This window comes from Delphinus delphis, chromosome 9 (assembly GCF_949987515.2).
Source record: "Delphinus delphis chromosome 9, mDelDel1.2, whole genome shotgun sequence".
Lineage (NCBI taxonomy): Eukaryota > Metazoa > Chordata > Mammalia > Artiodactyla > Delphinidae > Delphinus > Delphinus delphis.
In genome coordinates this window covers 10867081-10892649 of record NC_082691.1, presented here as the reverse complement: position 1 = coordinate 10892649, position 25569 = coordinate 10867081, and the positions used below count along the sequence as shown (strand labels likewise).

General features: G+C 50.6%; 1 protein-coding gene across 1 annotated transcript; it reads right to left on the bottom strand.

The window, feature by feature from the left end:
- Window positions 1-16014: 16014 nt before the first annotated feature.
- On the bottom strand, window positions 16015-25317 carry DDX56 (DEAD-box helicase 56). The gene is made up of 14 exons (XM_060019829.1): window positions 25246-25317; window positions 24995-25156; window positions 24262-24422; window positions 23946-24116; window positions 23743-23833; window positions 22913-23157; window positions 22529-22648; window positions 21922-22035; window positions 21730-21824; window positions 20526-20599; window positions 20296-20385; window positions 19492-19597; window positions 16877-16950; window positions 16015-16467 (listed from the first exon to the last, which is right to left on the bottom strand). Exons 1-14 carry the CDS (start codon window positions 25303-25305, stop codon window positions 16390-16392), a joined length of 1641 nt encoding a protein of 546 aa, XP_059875812.1. The 5' UTR covers window positions 25306-25317; the 3' UTR covers window positions 16015-16389.
- Between the last annotated feature and the right edge of the window lie 252 nt (window positions 25318-25569).

Sequence of the window (25569 nt, the reverse complement as noted above, 5' to 3'; positions counted from 1 at the left end):
TGAAAACCGCTGCTCTTTGTGCATACATTTTTTTGTGTTCATAAAATACACATACCATAAAATTTACCTTCTTAACCTTTTTTTTTTTTTTTTTTTTTTTTTTGCGGTACGCGGGCCTCTCACTGTCGTGGCCTCTCCCGTTGCGGAGCACAGGCTCCGCACGCGCAGGCTCAGCCGCCATGGCTCACGGGCCCAGCCGCTCCGCGGCATGTGGGATCTTCCCGGACCGGGGCACGAACCCGCGTCCCCTGCATCGGCAGGCGGACTCTCAACCACTGCGCCACCAGGGAAGCCCTCTTAACCATTTTTAACTGTACAGTTCAGTGGTCTTAAAGACATTCACACTGTTGTGCTACCATCACTGTTGTGCTACCATCACCATCCTCCTAACTCATTTCGTCCGGTAAAACTGAACTTCGGTACCATTAAATGTTGACTCCCCATCTTCCCCTCCTCCCAGGCTCTGGCAACTACCATTCTTCTTTCTGTCTCTATGAATCTGACTACTCTAAGTACCACATATAAGTAGAATCATACAGTAGTTGTCTTTTTGTTACTGGCTTGTTTCATTTAACATAATGTCTTCAAGATTCATCCATTTTGCAAAATTTCCTTCTTTCTTAAGACTGAATAATATTCCATTGTATGTATACACCACATTTTGCTTATCCATCCGTCAATGGACACTTGCTTCCATTTTTGGGCTATTGTGAATAATGCTGTTATGAACACGGGTGTACGATATCCCTTCCAGACTCTGCTTCAGTTCTTTGGAGAATATACCTAGGTATGGAATTATGGGACCGTATGGCAGTTCTATTTTTAATTTTTTGAGGAACCGCCATACTATTTTCCACAGCAGCTATACCATTTTATGGTATCACCAACAGTGCACAAGTGTTCCAATTTCTCCATTTCCTTGCCAACACTTGTGCTTTTCTAGTTTTTTGATAGTAGCCATCCTAATGGGTGTGAGGTGGTATCCCATTGTAGTTTTGATTTTCATTTCCCTAATGACTAGTGATGTCGAGCCTCTTTTCATGTGCTTATTCGTCATTCATATATCTTCTTTGGAGAAACGTCTATTCAAGTTCTTCGCCGATTTTTTAATTAGGTTTTTTTCTTGTTTGTTTTGGTTTTTGATGTTGAGTTTTAGGAGTTCTCTCTGTAATCTGGATATTAATCCTTTGTCAGATATATGGTTTGCAAATATTTTCTGCCATTCTGTGGGTTGTCTTTTTACTATGTTGACAGTGACTTTTGATGCAAAAAGTTAATTTTCATTTAGTCAAATTTCTCTATTTTTCCTTTCGCTAAATGTGCTTTTGGTGTCATATCCAAGGAATCATTGCCAAATCCAATGTCATAAAATTTTGTCCTATGTTTTATTCTAAGAGTTTTATACTTTCAGCTCTAAAGTTTATCTCTTTAACATCCTAAACTTATAACGCTCTAGCTTTTATTTATACCAGCTTAAGTTCAATAACATATAAAACTCTCTGCCTTTACAGCTCTGTCTCCACCTCTTTCAGCTGTTGTCACAGAATTACATCTTTATATATTATGCATCCAAAAACATAAACTAATAATTATTTCAAATGCATTTGGCTCTTAAATTACATAGAAAGTAAGATTTGGGGTTACAAACCAAGGTACAGTAATACTAGTTTTCACAGTTTTTTTAAATTACTTTCTTAAATCATGTAGGAAACAAAAATTGTAGTTATAAATCATTGTTACAGTGAGATAGCTTTTATAATTGCCCACGTACCTTTACTGAGATCTTTATATCTCCATATGGCTTTGAGTTACTGTTTAGTGTCCTTGTAGCACTCCTTTGAGCATTTCTTGCAGGGAAGATCTAATGGTTACAAACTCCGTCCGTTTTTGTTTGTGTGGTAATGTCTTAATTTCTCCCTCACTTTTGAAGGACAGTTTTGCCAGATATAGGATTCTTGTTAACAGCTTTTTTCCTTTTAGCATTTTGAATATATCAGCCCAACATCTTATGGACTCCAAGGTTTCTGATGAGAAACTTGCTGATAATCTTTTTGAGGATCCCGTGTATGTAACAATTTGCTTCTCTCCTGCTGCTTTCAAGATCATCTTTTTGGCTTCAGTAAAGTTGATTATAATATGTCTTGGTATGGATCTGGAGTTCATTGTTTCTTGAATGTTTATGTTCATTTATTTCATCAAATTTAGAAAGTTTTCCACCATTATTTCTCCAAATATTTTCTCTGCCCCTTTCTCTCTTTATTCTCCTGAGACTCCTTGATGCACAGGTTGGTATGATGGATATTGTCCTACAAGTCCTTTAGGCTCCATTTGCTTTTCTTCAAATTTTTTTTTTCTCTTTCTCAGACTTGATAATTTACATTATCCTATCTTCAATTCACTGATTTTTCTTTTTTTTATATAAATTTATTTATTTTTTTAGTTTATCTTTGGCTGCGTTGGGTCTTCGTTGCTGCATGGGGGCTTTCTCTAGTAGCGGCGAGCGGGGGCTACTCTTTGTTGTGGTGCGTGGGCTTCTCATTGCAGTGGCTTCTCTTGTGGCAGAGCACAGGGTCTAGGCACATGGGCTTCAGTAGTTGCGGCACATGGGCTCAGTAGTTGTGGTTCGCAGGCTCCAGAGCAGAGGTTCAGTAGTTGTGGTTCATGGGCTTAGTTGCTCCACGGCATGTGGGATCTTCCTGGACCAGGGCTCAAACCTGTGTCCCCTGCATTGGCAGGTGGATTCTTAACCACTGTACCACCAGGGAAGTCCCTTTCCTTTAGTTCTTCCAACATCTTTAGGACAGTTGTTTTAAAGCCTTTGTCTAGTATTTCTGCCAGTAGGTATTTTTCAAAGACTGTTTCTGTCGATTTTTTTTTCCCTTTGAATGGGTCATACTTTTCTGTTTCTTTGTATGCCTTGTGATTTTTGTTGTTGTTGTTGAACACTGGACATGTGAATTTAATAATGAGGGAACTCTGGAAATCAGATTCCTCTCCTTCCCCAGGGTTTGTGGGGGTTTGTTATTGTTTTTGTTTATCGTGTATTGCTTTTTTAAAATTTTTATTGGAGTATAATTGATTTATGATGTTGCATTAGTTTCAGGTTGTTTATTGTGTATTGTTTTCTGATTGTTATAGGCTGTCTCTGTGCCCAGGATCAACCTAAGGTATAAACTTAAGGTCTTCTCAAGTCCTTTTTTAGACTTTTCCTGGGCATGCAGGGTCACTTTCTAATTTTCTCTGTATATGCAGTTGTTTTTGAATGTCCTAGATTTTAATGTCTGGCCCCTGAGACAGCAAAAAGTGAAAAATGAAGGTGGGAATAAAAGAGCACTGGTCCTTTAAACCTTCTGGAGGTCACTTCGCCTGGAGGGGGAGGGGCTTGCAACAACGGGGGAGGTGACTATTTGTCTGCACCTCTATGACCTGAACCAGCAATCAGCCATCAGAGCACAGATCCCCAGTATCTGGAGGATAGGGTCCTTTTTGTCCACCCTGGCTCCAACTAGCTGTTGCGCACAGCTGCCTGCCTACAGGCTGGAAGTTGGGGATGGGTAGGTGCTACTGTACAAAGGGCTGAAATCGAGAAAAATTAACCCCAGTTTACCCTCCAAGTCTTCCCCTGGAAGTTGCAAGCCTTCAACAGACTCCAGATTTCCAAAATAGTTACATCAGACAAGTTCTGCCAGTGCAATTGTTGTCTAGGTGGGGAGACAGATTCCTGGTACATCCTACTCCATCAGCTTCTCATGATCTTCTTTCTCCAACATGAAGGCTTCTGTTTCCCTCATTAAATGGGATGTATGCAGCGGGCATGGTATTCTAGCATTTCTCCCTTTTCACTGCCCTAGACAGTGAAAAGGGAGAAATGAAATGTCTGGAGGTGTAGCAACCACCTTGTGGCCCTGAGGCATCAAACATGAGGAGAAAGGCAAGATGCACAAAATCACAGAGGGAGTGATATCAGCAAAATGGTGAACTAGGAAGCTCCAAGCTCTTGTTTTCCCACAAAAACACTGAAAAAACAAGCAGAGGATTTCCCTTGTGGTGCAGTGGTTAAGAATCTGCCTGCCAATGCAGGGGACACGGGTTCGATCCCTGGTCCAGGAAGATCCCACATGCCACGGAGCAACTAAGCCCATGAGCCGCAACTACTGAGCCTGAGTGCCACAACTACTGAAGTTCACGCACCTAGAGCCCATGCTCTGCAACAAGAGATGCCACCGCAAAGAGAAGCCCGTACACTGCAACAAAGAGTAGATCCTGCTTGCTGCAACTAGAGAAAGCCCATGTGCAGCAACAAAAACCCAACACAACCAAAAATAAATAAATAAATAAATTTATTTATTTATAAAAACAAGCAGAACTGTCAGAACCAACTTTTTAGGAGCTCTGGAAAAAATTCAAAGGTCTGCAGCAACCAAGCAAGTGCTCAACCAGGAAAAAGCCATCTTCAAGACAGTAGGAGAATATGACAAACCCACAGCCAACATTGTTCTCAATGGTGAAAAACTGAAACCACTTCCTCTAAGATCAGGAACAAGACAAGGTTGTCCACTCTCACCACTATTATTCAACATAGTTTTGGAAGTTTTAGCCACAGCAATCAGAGAAGAAAAAGAAATAACAGGAATCCACATCAGAAAAGAAGAAGTAAAGCTGTGACTCTTTGCAGATGACATGATACTATACATAGAGAATCCTAAAGATGCTACCAGAAAACTATTAGAGCTAATCAATGAATCTGGTAAAGTAGCAGGATACAAAATTAATGCACAGAAATCTCTGGCATTCCTATACACTAATGATGAAAAATCTGAAAGAGAAATTAAGGAAACACTCCCATTTACCATTGCAACAAAAAGAATAAAATATCTGGGAATAAACCTACCTAAGGAGACAAAGTCCTGTATGCAGAAAACTATAAGACACTGATTAAAGAAATTAAGTATGATACAAACAGATGGAGAGATATACCATGTTCTTGGATTGGAAGAATCAACATTGTGAAAATGACTATACTACCCAAAGCAATCTACAGATTCAGTGCAATCTCTATCAAACTACCAATGGCATTTTTCACAGAACTAGAACAAAAAATTTCACAATTTGTATGGAAACACAAAAGACCCTGAATAGCCAAAGCAATCTTGAGAAAGAAAAACGGAGCTGGAGGAATCAGGCTCCCAGACTTCAGACTATACTACAAAGCTACAGTAATCAAGACAGTACGGTACTGGCACAAAAACAGAAATATAGATCAATGGAACGGGTTAGAAAGCCCAGAGATAAACCCACACACATATGGTCACCTTATTTTTGATAAAGGAGGCAAGAATATACAATGGAGAAAAGACAGCCTCTTCAATAAGTGGTGCTGGGAAAACTGGACAGCTACATGTAAAAGAATGAAATTAGAACACTCCCTAACACCATACACAAAAAGAAACTCAAAATGGATTAAAGACCTAAATGTAAAGCCAGACACTATCAAACTCTTAGAGGAAAACATAGGCAGAACACTCTATGCCATAAATCACAGCAAGATCCTTTCTGACCCACCTCCTAGAGAAACGGAAATAATAACAAAAATAAACAAATGGGACCTAATGAAACTTAATAGCTTTTGCACAGCAAAGGAAAACATAAACAAGATGAAAAGACAACCCTCAGAATGGGAGAAAATATTTGCAAACAAAGCAACTGACAAAAGGTTAATCTCCAAAATATACAAGCAGCTCATGCAGCTCAATATCAAAAAACAAACAACCCAAGCCAAAAATGGGCAGACCTAAACAGACATTTCTCCAAAGAACATATACAGATTGCCAAAAAACACATGAAAGGATGCTCAACATCACTAATCATTAGAGAAATGCAAATCAAAATTACAATGAGGTATCACCTCACACCAGTCAGAATGGGCATCATCAAAAACCTACAAACAATAAATGCTGGAGAGGGTGTGGAGAAAAGGGAAGCCTCTTGCACTGTTGGTGGGAATGTAAATCGATACAGCCACTATGAAGAACAGTATGGAGGTTCCTTAAAAAAAATAAAAATAGAACTACCATATGATCCAGCAATCCCACTACTGGGCATAAACCCTGAGAAAACCATAATTCAAAAAGAGTCATGTGCCACAATGTTCATTGCAGCTCTATTTACAATAGCCGGGACATGGGAGCAACCTAAGTGTCTACTGACAGATGAATGGATAAAGAAGATGTGGCACATATATACAATGGAATATTACTCAGCCATAAAAAGAAATGAAATTGAGTTATTTGTAGTGAGGTGGATGGACCTAGAGTCTGTCATACAGAGTGAAGTAAGTCAGAAAGAGGAAAACAAATACCATATGCTAACACATATATATGGAATCTAAAAGAAAAAATGGTTCTGAAGAGCCTAGGGGTAGGACAGGAATAAAGACGCAGACGTAGAGAATGGACTTAAGGACACGGGGAGCGGGAAGGGTAAGCTGGGACGAAGTGAGAGAGGGGCATGGACATATATACACTACCAAATGTAAAATAGATAGCTAATGGGAAGCAGCTGCATAGCACAGGGAGAGCAGCTCGGTGCTTTGTGACCAGCTAGGGGGGTGGGATAGGGAGGGTGGGAGATGCAAGAGGGAGGAGATATGGGGATATATGTATATATAGGTGATTCACTTTGTTATAAAGCAGAAACTAACACACCATTGTAAAGCAATTATACTCCAATAAAGGTGTAAAAAAAAAAAAAAAAAGACAGTAGGGGACTTCCCTGACAGTCCAGTGGTTAAGACACCATGCTTCCATTGCAGGGGGTGCAGGTTTGATCCCTGGTCGGGGAACTAAGATCCCACATGCCACGTGGTGCAGCCAAAACAAAAAACAAACAAAAAAAGACAGTAGGAAAGTTTTCTGGTGTTTCTACTCAACCATGCCCCACCCCCTCTCTGGCACAGCGGAGGTCTTCATCTTGAAGTGATGTCAACACAGTTTCTAATCCCCTCCCTCAAACCAGTGGAAGCTGAGGCACCCTTATTTGCAAATTACTGCGTATATACATTCTAACCTGTGTTGGGGAGACCTAAAGAACTGCAACATAAAGAAATGTGAGGCACTTGCTTCTCTTTCACGTCAGGTGGAAGTCAGGTGGACAAAGCAACAGCCACTGCTCCTAAAAGACATCTGAGGCAAGGGATTATGAGTGGAGACACACAACAGATCATATACAGCCCAGAGGAGAAGCTTGGAAAGTTAGTACATTCAAAAGCAGCTGTGTATAAGGGGTATTTAGAAAGCCACATGCATGCACAGCACAAGACACATACCCAGAAAAGACCTGCAGAGACCTGACGCTTCACCCTGGGCTTATGCCTAGGCTCAGAGCAAGCCTGCATAAATATTAAAGGATAATCCCAGCACAGAGCCAATCTGAAAAAAAGGGAGAGGTGGAGTTTTGTTTGTTTGTTTTTCTGTTTCTCTGTGTGTGTGTGTGTGTGTGTGTGTGTGTGTGTGTGTGTTGCTTGTTTGTTTAGCTCCTGGCATTCAAGGAAATCTCTACCAAAACATTAGCTGATCATGAGCTAAAGGAGCAGAGATTTCAGTGAGCACACACAAGGAATAGTCTTTGCAAAAATAGTTTGGAAAAGTATAAACATAAGCAGACCACTACAACCTTCAACAGTAAAAACATAAACAAACCAAAAGAGCAAATGCTAGGGAATAGGAAGAATCTGATTTCCAAAGTTAGCACATTTTAATAATCAAATACCCAGTTTTCAACAAAACAATGATAACGCATACAAAGACACAAGAAAATATGCCCATTCAAAGTAACAAACAAACAAAAAAATTGACAGGGAATTCCCTGGCAGTCCAGTGATTAGGATTCTGAGCTTCCACTGCAGGGGGCATGGGTTCAATCCCTGATCGAGGAACTCAGACCCCACAAGCCACACAGTGCGGCCAAAAAAAAAAAAAAAAAAATTGACAAAGACCATCCTTGAGGAAACCCATAAGAAAAGATCTTAAAACAACTGTCTAGGGAGTTCCCTGGTGGTCTAGTGGTTGGGAATTGGTGCTTTTACTGCTGTGGCCTGGGTTCAATCCCTGGTCGGGGAACTGATATCCCACAAGCTGTGCAGTGTAGCCAAAAAAATAAACCAAAACAAAACCAACAACTGTCTAAAATATACTCAAGAAGGTACAGAGGAAAAGGTACAAAGAGCCAAAGGAAATCAGAAAAAAAAGTATGAACAAAATTAATAAAGAGATACAAAATCTAAAAAGAAATCAAAAAGAAATTCTGGAGCTGAAAAGTACAATAACAAATGAAAAATCCACTAGAAGGGTTCAACAGCAGATGTGAGGAAATAATCAGTGAACTTGAAGATAGAGCAATTGAAATAATCAAGTTTGAGGAGAAGAAATAGAAAAGTAGGACTTCCCTGGTGGCGCAGTGGTTAAGAATCCACCTGCCAATGCAGGGGACACAGGTTCGAGCCCTGGTCCGGGAAGATCCCACATGCCACGGAGCAACTAAGCCCGTGCACCACAACTACTGAGCCTGTGCTCGAGAGCCCGTGAGCCACAACTACTGAGGCCGTGTGCTGCAGCTACTGAAGCCTGCGCGTCTAGAGCCTGTGCTCCACAAGAGAAGCCACCTCAGTGAGAAGCCCGCGCACCACAACAAAGAGTAACCCCCGTTCGCCGCAACTAGAGAAAGCCCGTGCACAGCAACAAAGATCCAACGCAGCCAAAAATAAATAAATTTATTTTTTAAAAAAAAGAGAGAGAGAGAGGACTTCCTCAACATGATAAAGGACATTTACAAAAATCCCACAGCAGGGCTTCCCTGGTGATGCAGTGGTTGAGAGTTTGCCTGTCGATGCACGGGACACGGGTTCGTGCCCCGGTCCGGGAACATCCCACATGCCACGGAGCGGCTGGGCCCGTGAGCCATGGCCACTGAGCCTGCGCGTCCGGAGCCTGTGCTCCGCAACGGAAGAGGCCACAGCAGTGAGAGGCCCGTGTACTGCAAAAAAAAACCCCAAAAATCCATATACCTGATAAGGGGTTGATATTAATATGCAGAATCTATTTTTTTAATTCCACAAATTCAATAAAAATAACCCACCCAGGGAACTCCCTGGTGGTCCAGTGGTTAGGGCTCTGCACTTCCACTGCAGGGGACATGGGTTCAATCCCTGGTGGGGTAACTAAGATCCCGCATGCCATGCAGTGAGGCCCAAAACAAACAAAAAAAGCACCCAACTCAAAAACAGGCAAAGAACTTGAACAGACTTTTTTGCCAAAGAACATAGACAAATGACCAGTAAGTAAGCACATGAAAAGATGCTCAACATCGTTAGTCTTTAGGAAATGCAAATCAAACCACAATGAGATACCACTGTACACCCATTAGGCTGGCCTTTATTTAAAAACATGGAAAATACCAAGTGTTGTTAGTGATATGGAAAAGTTAGAAAGCTCACACACTGTTGGTGGGAATACAGACTGGTGCAGCCACTATGGAAAACAGTTTGGCAGCTCCTCAAGAAGTTAAACATGGAATTGCCTTAGGATCCATCAATTCTACTGTACTCCAAGGTATATACCCAAAAGAACTGAAAGCAGGAATAGGTGTACACCAGTGTTCACTGATGCACTATTCACAATAGCCCAAATGTGGAAACAACCCAAGTGTCCATCAACAGATGAATGGATAAAAACGTGGCATATACATGCTTGGAATATTATTCAGTCACAAAAAGATATGAAATTCTGATACATGCTACTACCCGGATGAACTTAAAGACATTATGGTAACTGAAATAAGTCAGACACCAAAGGACAAATACTGTGATTCCACTTATATGAGGACCCTAGAGTGGTCAAATCCATAGAGACAGAAAGTAGAATGATGGTTGCCAGGGGTTCGTGGAGTGGGTCAGAAGTTATTGTTTAACGCGTATTGAGTTTCAGGTTGGGAAGGTGAAGATGTTCTGGAGACAGATGGTGGTGAATTCACAACAGTGTGAATGTACTTTAAATACTTCACACTTCGGCAATGTGGATCGTACACTTAGAATGATTAAGATGGTCAATTTTATGTTATGTATGTTTTACCACCATTTACAAAAAAGAGGGCAGGGCAGGAAGATGGAAGAACTCGGATCCCTGCGGCCATCCAGCTCCAGTTATCCGACCCCTCTTCCTTTACATCCCTGTCATGGGGCTTCTCTTACCGCAGCTAGACGCACTCCTAAGTGATGTGCCCGGAACTCCCTGCTCTCTCTCACCTGGCTCTCAGCATCCCCTACTGGTGCTTTGCAGGGCCCAGTTGATATTTTCAGCCAGATACCTCTTCTTTGTGGGGAATGCCCTGGGCATTGTCGGATTTAACAGCATTCCTCCTTCTACCCACTAGATGCCAGTAGCATCCGCCCCCAGATGTGATGATCTCAACTGTCTCCACTCCTTGCCAGAGGCCGCGTTGGGGCAAATCACCCCAGTTGAGAACCACTGCCCCACGAAGCCTTTGCTAAGCCAGCTAACCTGCCCACTGTTCTCCACGTGTCCTGTGGGTCCCTTGCCCCCAGCTCAGCTGTGACGCCACAAAGGCCCCTCCACGTCTTCCCGATTCCTACCTGTCCTTCACAACTCGCGTCAAATTCTTCAGCGTGGTTGGGACTTTGCCCACCACCCCAGGCCCAGGTGGGCTCTCCATGCTCTAGCCATCCCAGCATTTGGCCTCTCTGTTGCCTTATGTATGTGTTTTGCTCCTGAAAGCTGAGTTCCTGGTTCCTGGGGGCAGGGATATTGCACATATAAGGGTCCAATCTATCCATTTCAGTGAACATATGAGATTGTCTTTCCCTGGGGCCCAGCCGCAGTCAGGAAGCACTGGTGTGGAAGCCAGAAAGCTCAGGGCTGTCTGGTCCTTTGTCCCCATCCCCGGTGGGGCAGCCACCAGCATCTCGGGAGTCTGCTCACCCAGCTTGCTCACACAGCATCTCAGGAGCCTGAGGTGGGGAAGGGCCTGCAGGTCCATGGAGAGGATGGCCCAGGACTATGGCCTGGCCTGGTCTCTGCCCTGAGTCACAGAGGTGACTTGGAGGGAGCGTCCAGCCCATTGCATCGGGGGCAGAGTCCAGCCTGCTTAGCACATCTTTCCTTCCACTTTTAACTGGAACTAGTGCTCAAGAGCCTCAGGCAGGAGAGGGGCTTGTGACAATGAATTACCCTCAAGGTACCAGGGACACTCTCAGGGGAAAAGCTTTTAATGAACATGGGTGAGTCCTGGTTGGGCCCAAGAACCCATTAACAACTTGGCATGGTGCATGCTTCCAAGAGCTCCCAGGCCAGAGTAAAGACCAGGCCCCAGAGACAAGCCTAATGAGGTCAAGGGCAGTATTAGATACTCACCGAGAAAAAGGTGCCCAGCCCAGGCCAAGGATCAGGAAGCCTTCCTGGAGGAAGCCATGCCCAGGCAAGAAAGGTTCCACACTCTAGGGTTGCCAAATTTAGTAAATACAGAGGAAGATGCCCAGCCAGTTCTAAATTTCAGATAAACAACTAATAATTTTTTAGTATGTCACGAATATGGGATGGGACATATCAATACTTAGGCTAGAAAGTTACACCCTTTATCACTGCCCCTCACAGATGAAGATGAGACTCAGAGAAGGGACAGGACACAGCTGGACCTTGGGTTCTAGAGGGGAGCCCACTGATCTGAGCACCCTCCTACTCTGCCACTTAGCTGGCTGGCACTAAGGCTAGCGACTTACTCTCTCTGAGCTGCAGTTTTCCAACCTGTACAATGGGATGGGTGTGTGGACAGTAAAGCTCGCCTCTCAAGGGCTGGTGTGGGGTCCAGCAGCATCGGGCTCCCACAGGAAGGAGGTTATTAGAAATGCAGAATCTCTGGCCCTGCCCCAGACCCGTGGGATGAAACCTGCATTCCGAGAAGCCTCTGCGATCCAGGTGTGCATTCAAGTTTGAGGGCGCTGTGTGCAGAGCTGTCCCATGGGACCCAGGGGCTAGCACAGAGCCAGGCACGGGGCGGGGGGTGCTGGGGCACAGGGCCTCCCAAGCCTTATTGGCTCATCCTACACACAGGGACACTCGGAGAGGGCACTATACACCCACTTACAGCTGAGACCCCAGAGGAGGCCAAGAAAAGCGAGGCGCTTCCCTGGAGGCCGGGCTGGCACATCTCGGTGCCACAGAGGCAGTTCTTGGAGCTGGTCTGAAGGCCTCGGATACACCCGTGCTCTCCAGCTCAGCCGTGCCACGTTGATCTCACTGCTTCTCAGCAGCCTTGAGGATGGATTCATGGGCAAACAGACACTCGAGCTCTGAAGAGGCTCTGAGCTGAGTGAGGTTGAGTCTGCCCAGCGAGGTGCCTGGTGGGAGGCTGGGCAGGGTGACTTTTCCTGCCCAGAAGGATCACGTCTTCTTTTTCCACATAAACATGGCTGTGGTGAACACACGAGAAGTGGCTCTGGGCCCCGCTGAGAAGCAGGACACCCTAAGGCTTTTTTCCGGGGAAGAGGATGGCATTTGGCAGGGGTGCCTCCCTGCACGAATTCAGCTCGATCGACATTGCCTCCCTCCAGGAAAAACTGCCGCTAAAGACCAAAGTCCCCGAGAACAACTAATTCCCCAAAGGCTGAGTCACCGATCCTCAGCAGATGGGGAGAGAATTAGCTGGAATGGGAAATGCACTTGAACTGGTTCGTGCTCTGGGTCCAGAGGTTTCTAGGGACACTCTGTTCTCCCATGCGTTATCGCCGAGGCTAAATCTGATCAGGGCGCTACCCTGCTTCAAATCCACTGGCGCCTTTCGGTATCTTTTGATTTTTTAACATGTGACTATTATCTTTTTAAAATAAATCAGGTTAGTTTTTCAGTCTTTGCCTGTTTTGGTGACGACCACTTTGGTTTTCTTTTCATCCTCAGATGTGCCGGGTTCCCTCCCACCCGGAGCACTTACACACACTGTTCCCTCTCAGAACTGCTGTTCCCCCCACCCTTCCAGTCTCACCTGACTCCTCCAATTGGGTGAGGCCCCAGGTAACCCTCCTGGCACCGTGGACGTCCCAGAAGGGTGCCAGTCTAACCATCAGTGCGCTGGCTGGGGGGCCTGGCCCGCTCCCTCCTGCCCCCAGCCCAGCACCTGCACCTGGCAGCTCCAACAAGCGTTGGCGGAGCAGAAAGGTGCTTCAGGAGTCTGTAGCTTGGGGGAGGTTGGGATGCACTGAAAGCTTGGTTCTTGACCCCTCTAAAGGTCCTCCCATGCAGGGGCTGTGCTCTGTCCATCTCCCCTAGACCCTAGCCCACAGCCAGGAACACAGTGGCACCCATTCAAGCCTACGCGTGGGTGGGAGTAGGCCAGCCAGGGGTGGAGAAAGTCCCTGCACTCTGCTGCCCCCTTTGCCGTAAGCTCTGTGCGTAGCCAGCCTGGAAACGGCTGGAAACAGGCCAAGCTTATCTGTTGCTCAATGAAGCTGAGCTTAAGGCAGACTAATCCCACCTCTTTCCTTCCAAGTCCATATAACCCATCACGTGCACGCCTGTGTCCCAGGGCCTGTCCAGTTCTGTTTTGGACTTGCTTAACGAGGGCACAGGTTTCGGTATCAGATACACAAGTTCAACCTCTGAGGGCCTGTTTCCCCACGTGTAAATGGACAGCAGTGCCTCCACTCAAGGCTGTGTGACTGAATGAGACATCCGTACACCTTCCCTCTGCAGACCCAGGGCATGGGGACACACCACTCTCCTCAACCCGCCCAATTCAGATCCCACCAAGTGCCAGGGCCCATTCCAGCTGAGCGAGGGTTATGTAAACACAGCCCAGGGTTATGTAATAAAGTGCCTAGGGTGGCACCTGCCCCACGCTGGTGAGAGCGCCGGCAGCGCTGGCTACTCCTCCGTGGGCGTGGATAGCCGGGCCAGCCCGAGACACCAGAGCAGGCCTGTGCTGACCTCCAAATCCTGCCATCACCTGCCCTGTGACCTTGACGCCAGGTTAAATTCTGAGCCTCAGCCTCCCACCCAGGAATCGGGAGTAGTCTTATGTTAGTAGAATGCTCAGCACGGCTCTCGGCACACAGCCTGCACCCAGCACGCAGCCGCCAAGCCCCAGCTCTGTGCCCAGGTGGGAACACAGCCCAGAGCAGAGGCCCCTTTGAGAAGGAACATCACTGGAGGAACCCGAGGTGCCCACTCTCCTGCATCCGGGCTGACTCTGGGTGTAAGCTCATTGGCCGGGATGCCTGGAGGTGGCAGGCGGAGGAACAAGGAAGGTTACAGTGCGAGGTTGGCACACATCGTAGAGCAGACAGCCTCCTCGATAGCCCGGGCTGTCGTGTCCCCAGGGCCAGGCCTCAGCTGCTCACCTGCCTCGGGCAGCAGGTGGGGAGGTCTGGCAGAGACTGAAGGCAGCAGCCAGGCGGGGGCCGGGAAGCTCTCCAAGGCCGGCTCGTCCCACGCACAGTGACACCCACAACGCTCTTGGTACAGTTCTGGGACCCAGCAGACACTCATAAGCAGCCATCTTTGTTCAGCTCCATTAACCGATCTCCATTAAGGCGCCCGGGCCAGGGCAGACCGCAGGAACGCTGGCTGCATTGCACTGGCCGCTGTTCCACTCACTGATAATCCCAACCGAGCAGCAACCCCTACCACGCACACCCTGGCTCCCTGGAAATCCTCAGAACAGGAGCAGGAAATGTGGAGACCCCAAACCTGAGGTCCCAGCAACCCCAAGTCCCAGCACACCTTAACAGCAGCCAGAGACCCGGGCTCCTCCCGCCATGCAGACCAGATGGCGCTGACGCCTGCTTTTCTTTCTGAAAGAAACTCAAGCACTTTTGACTTTCTTCCCCGGCACAATCCAGGGCACTGAGTCAGCAGCGTCGTGCCTCCTCCAGACAGCAGCTGGGAGGCCCAGATGTGGGTTGGGACCCTCTACTGTTACAGCCTTGCAGCTGAGCTGACAGCAAAGGAACAGGGCGTGTGGGCGTCACACTGCCACTCATGCATTTAAAACCCAGGTGGAGTCCGGCCCCCACGAGCTCCTGAGTGGTCCTGAGCTCACACCCAGCTTCTCCTTGGCCTTAACCTTTGCGCCGCCATCGCCACCATGCTAGGCGCCGCTGACCACCGGCGCTCGGTAGCAGCAGCCGCAGTCGCCTGGACCAGCCCTCGAGTCCTCCTGCACCCCACTCCAGTCCCCGGCCCCGCTGCCGCTAGCCAGTCAATTCGCTGCTAATCCCATGGGTCACCTGAGACAGAGGAGGAGTGTGACGCTCGCTGGGTGACATACTTCAGTAAACCAGATACTGACGCTTGGGAATTGCATAAAGGGACGAACATGCTAGTTGGCTATGATCTGGTTCCAGAACGCAAAATCACTGCAGACATGCAGACACTTAAATGATTCTGCTAGTGCAGTTCACATCCTAGAGGTTAAGGTCAAAGCACGACCTCATAAGGAAATCTACCCTAACGTCATCCAGGAACCTAGACGAACTTTAAATGAACTGGGAATCTCCACTCCAGAGGAACTGCGCCTTGACAAAGTGTAAACCCCATGGATGGGCTTCCCAAGGATTTACTGATACTGCTACCTGACTGTAAACAATCACCTGGAAATACTGATGATAACATACTACCTTACCTGAACAAGTTTTCCTTTTTGAGTACCAAACCATGTAATATATCGATAACTTGGACTTGAATAAAAGGAAAATGAGTTTGAACTGAAACAAACAAACAAACAAACAAAAAACCGCACCCAGGTGTGCTGAACGGAGCAGAGCAGAGAGCAGTTTGGGGAGGAGAGACAGCTGTCCCTGGCTGCCTGAGAGAGTGGAAGGCTGAATTTACAACGTGCCCATATCTGGAGAAAGACCATCTTCCCTGCAGGCGAGAAGTCGTTTCCAAGCTTCAGGGAAGGGAGGCTGTCAGCCTAATCCTAGACAGGAAGGCTGGAGCTGCTGGCGGTTAGGCCAGAGACCCAGAGGAGGGCAGGTGTCTCCTGGGCCCGAAGGCACCAGGTTGCAGCACTGCATGGCTTACCTCTTCTGGCCAAGGAGGCACTGTACACAGCAGGCAGAGAGCCAGGCACTGCTTACCGGAAGTGGTTTCTGATTCCCAAGGTTTCCAGGGATGGCCCCTTCCTACAGGCAGGAGGCACAAACCAGGGCAGCTAGGATTTTTATTCTGTTGTTAAAGGCAAAGCACCACCCTGGCCATAAGTCTAGAGGGCCACAGTGCTGCCTGCCCCGAATCCAGTCCATCCAGTGCGGGAATCAAGCTCCCTCCAGGCTGGGAAGCCTGCTCCACACCCTGTGCTCAGCCCCGGGAGAGGCCCTGGGCAAGCTTAGGAGGGCGCTGCTGTGGGTCCGCGCTTCTCTTCTCTGTGCCTGAAGCTGCGCAGTGGGTTCTGGGTTTTCGCCTTCTGTGGGGGCAAAACTGTGGATTAGCTGTGGCGAGTGGACGTCCGTGTGAGCAAAAGGAGACAGACTCAGAAAAGGGGGTGCCGTTGCCACTTGACAAGCCGTACAGGCCATGAGCCAAGGACAGGAGCTGCTGTGGACACCGCAGGGGCCCACCTTCTACTTCCTGTAGCTTGAAGAATGAGGAGGGCAGTGGGGACAGAACAGCAGGTCCCCCTTTGCTCCTGAAGCTGCCCCGTGGGTGGCCAAGGCAGAGCCCCAGTACCCACAACCTTGATCAGGGGCCTGGAGTTTGGGGCCAGTCCTCGGGACTTCTCCCTCCTGAGGGCAAGGGGCAAGCACATCCTGGCGACAAGGGAGCAAGCTGAGAGGGGAGCCCTGCAGCTGTCACCGAGGCCCCAGGGGACATACCTTGGCCTTCTTAGAGGAAGGGGGCTTCTTCCGCTTCTTGTGAGGGTGGAGGAGGCCGCGAAGAGCAGGAGGAACTGGAAGAGATATCTGGCTCAGCGGCCACTGCCCACCCCGTGCGCCAGCTCCAGCCCCTCTCCTCAGCCAGCGTCTGAGAGCCCGCCAGCTCCACCCTCCAGCTGGCTCCACCCTCCAGCTGGCTCCACCCTCCAGCTGGCTCCACCCTCCAGCTGGCTCCACCCTCCAGCTGGCTCCACCCTCCAGCTGGCTCCACCCTCCAGCTGGCTCCCAGGGTGCTCTCTCCCACTCTGAGCCAGTGCCTGGCACTCCAGTACACACTTAAAATGCCTAAGAACACACGACTATCTATTATCACACATGCACAGGGCCAGAAGAACAGCTATCCCCAGGGGTGGGATTCTGGGGACTTTCACCGTCTAAAACACTTCTTTACAGTATTTAGATTTGTCACAGTAAATGTGTAACAGAGAAAAGAAAATGCTGGGGCTTCCCTGGTGGTTCAGTGGTTAAGACTACGCTCTTCGAATGCAAGGGGGGCCCGGGTTAGATCCCTGGTCAGGGACCTAGTTCTGTATGCCGCAACTAAGAGCCCACATGCTGCAACTAAAGATCACGCATGCCACAACGAAGATCCTGCGTGCCACAACTAAGACCCGGTGCAGCCAAATAAGTATTTAAAAAAAAAAAAAAAAAGGAAAGAAAATGCTGCTGAAACAAAAAAACCCTACATGTAATTTCTTCCTATGTGGCCCCTCCTCCCATATCCTTCCTCACCTGTCAGGTGCCACCATCACTGCTCGTGACCTGCTACATGATCCCTGGGCTCTGCTGTCACTCCCAACTGCCCAACAGCACAGGGTCCCATCCGGCCAGGCCACACAGGTCCTGACAGGCCTCTGGGCATCACACCGCCACACCCTCCCACGTCACCTTGACCCCTTTAGGTCACACGCTTCTGGCAATGACTTTGCTCCTTTGTGACAGAGAGGATGGAGTTCCCTCCTGAGGCAGGAGATAGATGAGCCCCAGGTTAGCCATTTACAACTAGCCTCCTGTTTACACTTTGAAAATAAAGATGATAATAATAGGAACGGGATAAGCAGCTGGACTTTGTCTCCTGTGGACACCTCAAGGTAACGGGAATGGCAGGAACAGAGAGGGGTTAAGCGCTGCTTAGGTAAAAGATAAGGAAACCACATATTTCCCATTCTTGGGGTCAAGGAGACCTCCCAAACTATGCATGAGCAAACAGTTCCTTAGGGGAGGGGGCGCTAGACCATAATATGGTCTGCTAACCTCCCCAACACCCTCGTGCTGGAATCCATGTTGGCTAAAAGATGCATGCGCACATCCGGCAGGGCCTTGAGTCCAACCAGGTATGGACCTGGAGCCAGATAAAGCAAGATGACTGGCCAGATGAAACTGGAAAGCTGCCTCCACAGAAGTGACTTGAAGCACCCCAAAAGCTCCCGGCTGGCTCGTGCTCTCTCTCTCGAGCCCACCCATGTTTCTCTGCACCCACCTTCCCTCCTAATAAAACTTTACTTACCTCACTACTTTTTGCTGAATTTTAAAGAATTGCTGAACTCTTTCTTCAAAGCAGACAAAAGCCAGGGCCCTGCTCCTAGGCACTACTAGTCTCTGGTGGTCTAGGGGCTAGGATACGCCCCTCTCACCATCACGGTCCGAGTTCGACTCCCGCTCAGAGAACTGAGATCCCACCTCAAGCTGCCACTCCCAAGAGCACTCCCACCCCCTCTCCCCGCTCCTTTCTCACTCCGCAGACCAGGACCCCGGCTGGTGTCCCCTATAGCTCACTGTCCTGGGGGAAGTTGGCATTTTCCCGTATCTCCTGGATCCTTCCCTTCCACTCGCTGGGGCCTCTCCTGCCACACCTGCCAGTTTATGCCAATCCAGTGGGGTGCTGGGGAAGGGGGTCTGCACTCACCACTCCTCTTCCTTAACCCACTTTAAGCATCTTCAGCATAAAAGTCACACATACTCGTTACCAAAGACACAAGGGACATCGTTACCCAGGTGCAAACGGAGCCAGGCTCCTGAACACCTCAGCTGGGCTTTGGCCTCCTCTACATCATAGAAACCATCTCAGGGTCCATTCTTGTCCTCACAGCTGCAACCCAGACATCCCTTGTCCCCACAAGGTCTGTTCTCTGTCCCCTCTGCCAACTGTTCTAGGGACTCCAGCCACCTCCCACCCCCCGGCTTGGCCCGGTCACTAATCCCGAGTCTTCTCCAGCACCAGCAGCACTGCCTCTTACCTGCGACACCCCACCCCCACCCCCGCACCTGGTCACTCCCTTCCACACCCAGGCGGCTGCTTGGCCAGGTACTGGCTCGCACTTTCACTGGGCCAGGCTCTGGGGCGAAAACCCCTGGCCTTGAATGCCCGGTTTCCTGTCTCCCCAACAGAGACAGCAATGCCTACCCAGGAGGCTGTGCGGCTCAGTTCAAGCGAGTGAACAGAGGTGCGTTTGTGTCTGTGTGCATGCTTGCTGCCCAGTCCCCGTGGTCCTGTGTCAGCCCAGTGCACGGCAGCTGAGGGACAAACGCCCACCGCGTCCCCCAGCCCTGCTCACCCAGGTAGTCAGGGACGTGGCCCAGGTGGGGCTTCACCACAGCGGGGTGCAAGGGTAGGTCGTGCCGCAGCAGCTGGAGATCCCTGGGGTTGTCTTCAAAGTACGTCTGGCAGGGGAGAGAAGTGGGCACTGCGGGGTCAGTCCTCCTTCTGCAATTTCACAGGGGAGTTTCTGAACTGGTAATCGGTCTTCCAGAATTTCAAGGGCTAAGGTCTCACACCGCCTTCATCTGTGGTCACCTGGTCCCCCTCCAGAGCCAGCTCCAGACCTGGTTTCTCACCTCCCCTCAAGTGCTCTGCACACATGGGAAGGCATGTGTCCCCATTCCCACTCCCCTTTCTGTGGGGAGGTCAGGAGCCTGCCACACCCTCCTCACTGATCATCACCCCACGGGCCGTCCTGCACTGACACACAAACAGCCGCCTCTTCCTTTTCTGTGTAACACGCACCGCGTGGATGCACCCGACTTGGCTTCCTGCGTCTCTGTGGAGGACTCCCGGGTGTTTCCACCTAGGGAATCATGACGAACACGGGCACACGTGCGACTGTGCACGTCAAGAAAATAAACTCCAGGAGCTGTGATTCTGATGGACACGGCCACTGTCCACCACAGAGGCCAGGCTGACTCACCTCCTAACAGGACAGCTGGCATCCTTCACCCGCTCTTGGCCTGTTTCCTCCCCACCGACCTGCTGAAGGCACAGCTAGCTGTCCAGTTCACTGCCTCTCATGCTCATAGCTGGGCCAGCCTCCTGGAAGGGCGATGTCCTGAAGCCTCGCCCCTCCCTCCCCACGGCCCCTCACCTTGAGCTTCTCGGAGTGCAGAAGCTCCTCCTTGATCTCCTTCAGCCTCGCCTCGCGGATGGCTTGTTTAGTCACTGAGCGCATGGCGTCCTGGGGGCAGACACCGAAGGTCAAGACGGCGGGGCTGTGAGCCAGCCCTCCTGCCGTGCTGGGGTGCTCAGCAGCAAGGGACCTGACGCTGGGTCCTAGAGAAGCTCCGAGCACTCCCGACCCCAGGGGGCCCCGCTCACCCTGCAGCGGTAGCGGAAGCCCTCGATCTCCTCCATGCGGAACTGGTAGGGAAGCAGGACGGGGGCTCCACTCCCTGTGGAGGAGATGGCAGTGAGGCTCCCCTGGGCTGAATGCTCAGGCTGGGGTCTAGTGGGGGCCTACTGCTTAGAGGTAGGGGTGAGGCACCCCTCACGCTGGGGCGAGGCAGCCGGGGAGCCAGCCCACTCCTTCCCCGCAGTGCACACGTGCGCAAAAACACCTGGGTCTCACGGACAGTTCACAACAGGCGATCCACTCTGCTGTGGCCAGGGCAGCTTGTTGTCCCCACGTCCTGGGTTCCTGTCACATCTCTCAGCCTCAGGACCTGCCCACCCGCCCACTCTCCTCCTTCCAGGCCACTCCAGCCACGAGGTACCCGTGATGACAGCCGCGGAGCACTAAGGAGCACCAGCCCTTTCCGTCAGACCCCGGTCTGTCATAGTAGCGTCCTGGGTCACTCGATGTTTACAAAAGAAGATGGGGCGGGGGGGCGGGGTTTGGCGGTGCAGCAGGGGCTTCACCCATTTCAGGTAAGGAAACCAGGGCACAGAGAAGCAAGGCCCAGAGTCGTCCCTCGATCCGCCGTCACGCAGTGCCCCAGGCCACCTTCTACACAAGCCCAGGGCTCAATGCCAGGCAGTGAGCATGTCCTTTCTCGGCCCATGTGGCGAGCAGCAGTGAGGCCCCACAGGAAGCCCAGGCTGGACCCTCCACCCATAACCTGCTGGATGGTGGAGCAGCCCTGCCCAGCCCCGGCTAGCGTGCCCTTCCTGCAGCCTGGAACGCCGCCTGGCTGCCCCGCTACAGCATGACCTCCCGAAGGCGCCAGCGCAGAAACCCCCCAGCAGCCCCCTCTCCCAGGGTCTCCTCTGAGATGCCACCAGTCCCACCCTGTCTCCCAAACCTCTTCCCTTGGCCCTTCTGCCCCATGAGGCAGAGAATAAACATGACTTTGGCCAATTACACGATGGCTCTGGACCTCAGCTGGCTTGACTGTGAAGGGGGGCAGTGCCTGCCACCCAGGGAAAGGCAAGGACAGGTGGAGCGACATGGCGCACAGCATGGCCAAGCGTGCGGGCGGCTGCTGCTTGTGCCGGTGTCCCTGCTGCCATCACCACCACCGGGTCTACGGTGTCATGGCAGAAGCCTGGCCCTGGCGCAGGCCAGTGAGAGCTGGGCTCTTACCTCCGCTGAGAAGCTCCTCGATCTTGCCCAGATGGGGCTGCTCCGTGGGCAGCACGAAGGTCAAGACGATGCCTGGGTTGTTGGCACGTGCCGTCCTGCAAGGAGAGACGGCCCAGCCCGTGTCTCTGGCTATGTGTCCTGCAGTGTGTCCTCCGTCCAGGTGCCCAGCCCGCCACACTCCAGTTCTCCTACCTGCCGGCCCGATGTATGTAGGCCTCGGGGGTGGGGGGGAGATCAAAGTTGAGCACAGCACACACGTGGTGGAAGTCTATGCCGCGGGCCACACCAGCCTCCGGATCAGCGGCCCTGCAGGAAAACGCCCCGACCTCAGACAGACCCCTCCTCTCCTCCAAGGCCACGTTCTCAAGCTCATTTAATCAGCAAAATCTCTACACAAAGCCTTGTATGGAACTACAGGACCCTGACACGTGTAAGACTCTTAAGCATCTGAACTGGAACAGGAACTAGGGTAGTGGGGGCAGCCAAACCGGGCTCTGACCTCAGCTCTGGGGCAACACTGCCCACCGTCAATCCGATAACAATTCCCAGCCAGCCAACCCGTTAGGCAGACAGAGACTGGGGACTCCTCTTTCCCCCTAAGAAAGATCCTTCCCAAAAGTCACAGCCACTGGAGGCTGGGCCACCTCCCCTCACAGGATGATGACGTGCCAACAAACCAGGCAGTCTGGCCCTTCATGCTGCCCATGCAGCACGTGTGTTGGCCCTTCGCTCCCTGCCCCCAAAGGCTGAAAAGCGGGTCTCCCTGGGGAGGGCTGGGAGAAGAGAAGCATGGACTCACCTGTTCCGCTTGGGTCCTTTGCCCCGATGCTTGCCCTTGACTGGAGGCCCCAAAACTTCAGCATCTGTTGCTATGACGCAGTCATAGAAGCCTTGGTTGAACTGTGAGATGATGTGGCACCTGTGGCCCGAGAGCAGACGGAAGTGAGCCCCAAGAGCAGGCTGGAGGTCCCTCTCCTGCCCCCTGCTTGGTCATAACGGTCACCCTTCCTGACTCTTCCCTCTTCTTCAACTCTTCCCCGACTTAATCTTTGTGCCTCAACCTCCTCAAATGAAGATGGAATTACAGTAGGTACCGCAGAGTTGTGACAGATAAAGTCAGCGAGGATCAGTCAAGCCCAGAGCCTGGGCACGATCTTCAACCAAAACATGGGAGATGGCACACCTGGAGCGCAGCGGGAGCTCTCCATTGAGCACACAGGCGGGGATGCTGAACTGCTCCAGGAACAGGCGCAGCCGGTAACTCCGCTCCATTGTGTTAACGAAGAGCAGAGACTTTCCCCGAATCAATGACAGTTTGAGCAGGGCATACAGCAACAGAAATTTGTCTTCCTCAGTCTCACAGACCACCTGAAATTGCTGTAACTGGTCTGGCCCTGGCAGCTGGGACTCCTGTAACTTGAGGGTAACCTAGGGGAGGACAGGCCTGTGGTCAGGAAAGAAAAGAAGACAGAAATGCTACTGCAAGCCACTGGCTCACCAACCACAGCACAAAGGTGTTAGTGCAGGGCACCGTGGGTCCCCTCCAACTGTGTAATGTAAGAATTCAAAGCATGCTAACCGTTGTAGTGTACAGAGAACATCAAACTACAAAACTACAAACATTTGGGGCACAGAACAAAGAGAAACATGCTATAAATGACTGTAGTGAGGAGAGAACCCCTATAGCAGCAACCTTCCTGAAGAGTAAAGTTCACATAAGGTGAGAACTTTAGCCCTGCTGCTCAAAGTAGCCTTTGTGCCCCTTGGGGGTCCCTTCTCAGGCTTTAGGCAAAGCATGGTTTGAAGCTCCTAGCGGACATCTGGAGCTACATAGTGATTTTAGGTTGGGGGACAGGGGGATGGTTACAACTACCGGCTTCTAGCACATCAGAACCAGGAATGCTAAACCAATAATTTCCCACCCCAAATAACAAAGGGTTCCTTTGAGAAGGGAGAAGCAAGTCCTTTTGAGTTTCATGTCAACGCCTCTAGATGCTTCCAAAGGGCCCTTACCGGGTTATGCAGTACCAGCTCCTTGAGTGCTTGTACGTCCTCATTAAAAGTAGCCGACATCAGAAAAGCCTGGTAAATCCGGGGCAAGTGACTAAAATGAAACAGAGCCCCATCAGACGCCAGCTCCAAAGCCTCTAACTGTGGCAGATGAACTGCCCCCTCGCTCTAGGTCCTAGTGTCTATTCACAACCCCTTTTCCTTACCAGAGAAGACTCTTGAGTTCCTCCTCAAAGCCAAAGGAGAAAAGAAGATCAGCTTCATCGACCACCAGCAGCTCCAGGGAGTCTTGCAGTTTCAAGTTGTCTTGTTGCAAGTGGTTTAATATGCGGGATGGGGTCCCCACCACTACATCAGGCTTCTCCATCAGTACAGCTCTGCAGGTGGGCAACACCTCAGTATTGGGGAGAGGGTAGCAGCTGGGATCTCACCCTGGATTAGCCCTCTTTCTTGCTGCACACAAACCCAAACCCACATCCCAGTGCAAACTCATTCCCCTACAGCCCTGTTGCTTTCACCCACCTCTGAGAGGCTGAGTCTTCAGCAGCTGAGACATTGGCCACCCGGATGTCTCGAGCACAGTAGGCAGCCAGCTGTTGAATCATGGACTGGGCCTGCCGTGCCAGTTCCTTGGTCGGCACAAGGACAAGGGCTCTCACAGCCTGCTCTACCGCGGGGCCTGTCTGCAAGAGACGAATTAAAGACTTCAGCCGGTCGGTTCATGTCATCACAGCCACCGCATGCTTCTCTCTACCTCTTCCAGACAATCTGACCCAACTGCTGTGGCTTCCTCACAACAATCCAGTTGTGGTCTGGTCATCCCTTCACTTACTTTACCCACCTCTGAATGTAGATAGAAGACTTTTCCCAGGCACTGACCTCAAATAGGATAACTTACTTCATGGTTACAAAGTGACTTAAAATGTACTAATTACGACATTGGCTTTTCTGGAGGAGAAAATGTGCCTACTTTTTATAGTATAAACAAGAGAAAGCGATTTACTCAAGATTACACAAAGAACGGTGGTCGCAGGGCCCGGACTTAGAACCCAAGTAACCTGAATCCCAGGCCAGAGCGTTTTACCCCAAAACCACCAGGTTCTCTCAGGCCACGCTTCACGGGTAAGAGGTCAAAAGAAAACCCGGTTCTTGGGAAAGACTTGGGTGCGTGCGGGGGGCGGGCACAGCTTTCCAAGAGGGCACAACGCAACTCAGACGCCTGCTGCTCCCTTTCCCGGCCCCTCCCCCGACTCACCGCCTTCTTGTGGAGCAGATGCTGCAGCATCGGAATGGCATAAGCGGCGGTCTTCCCTGAACCCGTGCGGGCCCGAGCCAGGAGGTCCTTCCCCTCCAGGGCCAGTGGGATGGCCTTTTCCTGGATCAGCGTGGGTCGCGACCAGCCCAGGTCGGTGACGGCCTAGAGGAGACAAGGGACGGCTCAGGCGGCGCGCTGCCCTGCCGCCGCCCCTCTCCACGTCAGCCCGGCTCCTCAGCCCTCCCCGGTACCTGTAAGAGCCGGTGGTCCAGGCCCATGTGTTCAAAGCCCAGCGTTTCGGGATCCTCCATGCTGCTGCTCTGTAGTGACAGCGCGCACGCGCGACAGGAAGAGCACGCGATGACGCGTGGGCTTGTCAGAGCAGCAACCAATCAGCTTCAAAGGAGTCAGCACGTCCCGGAAGTGGGCTTCCGGTGTTACGCGGAGTGCTGCGGCTGCGGTGGCTTGTGCGGCCGGGGGTCTCGGGGAGGGGCGGCGAGGGGCGGCGAGGGGCGGCGAGGGGCGGCGAGGGGCGGCGAGGGGCGGGGACCCTCCCGGGCGGGGACCCTCCCCTC

Bases quoted from the DNA above. Each gene is read 5' to 3' on its own strand.
- DDX56 (XM_060019829.1), bottom strand. From the start codon at position 25,305: ATGGAGGATCCCGAAACGCTGGGCTTTGAACACATGGGCCTGGACCAC. The intron at 25,157-25,245 runs GTACCGGGGAGG...TGTCTCCTCTAG, and splicing joins TGGACCACCGGCTCTTACAG to GCCGTCACCGACCTGGGCTG. The intron at 19,598-20,295 runs GTGAGGGGCCGT...CTCCCCTGCCAG, and splicing joins TGCACTCCGAGAAGCTCAAG to ACGTACTTTGAAGACAACCC.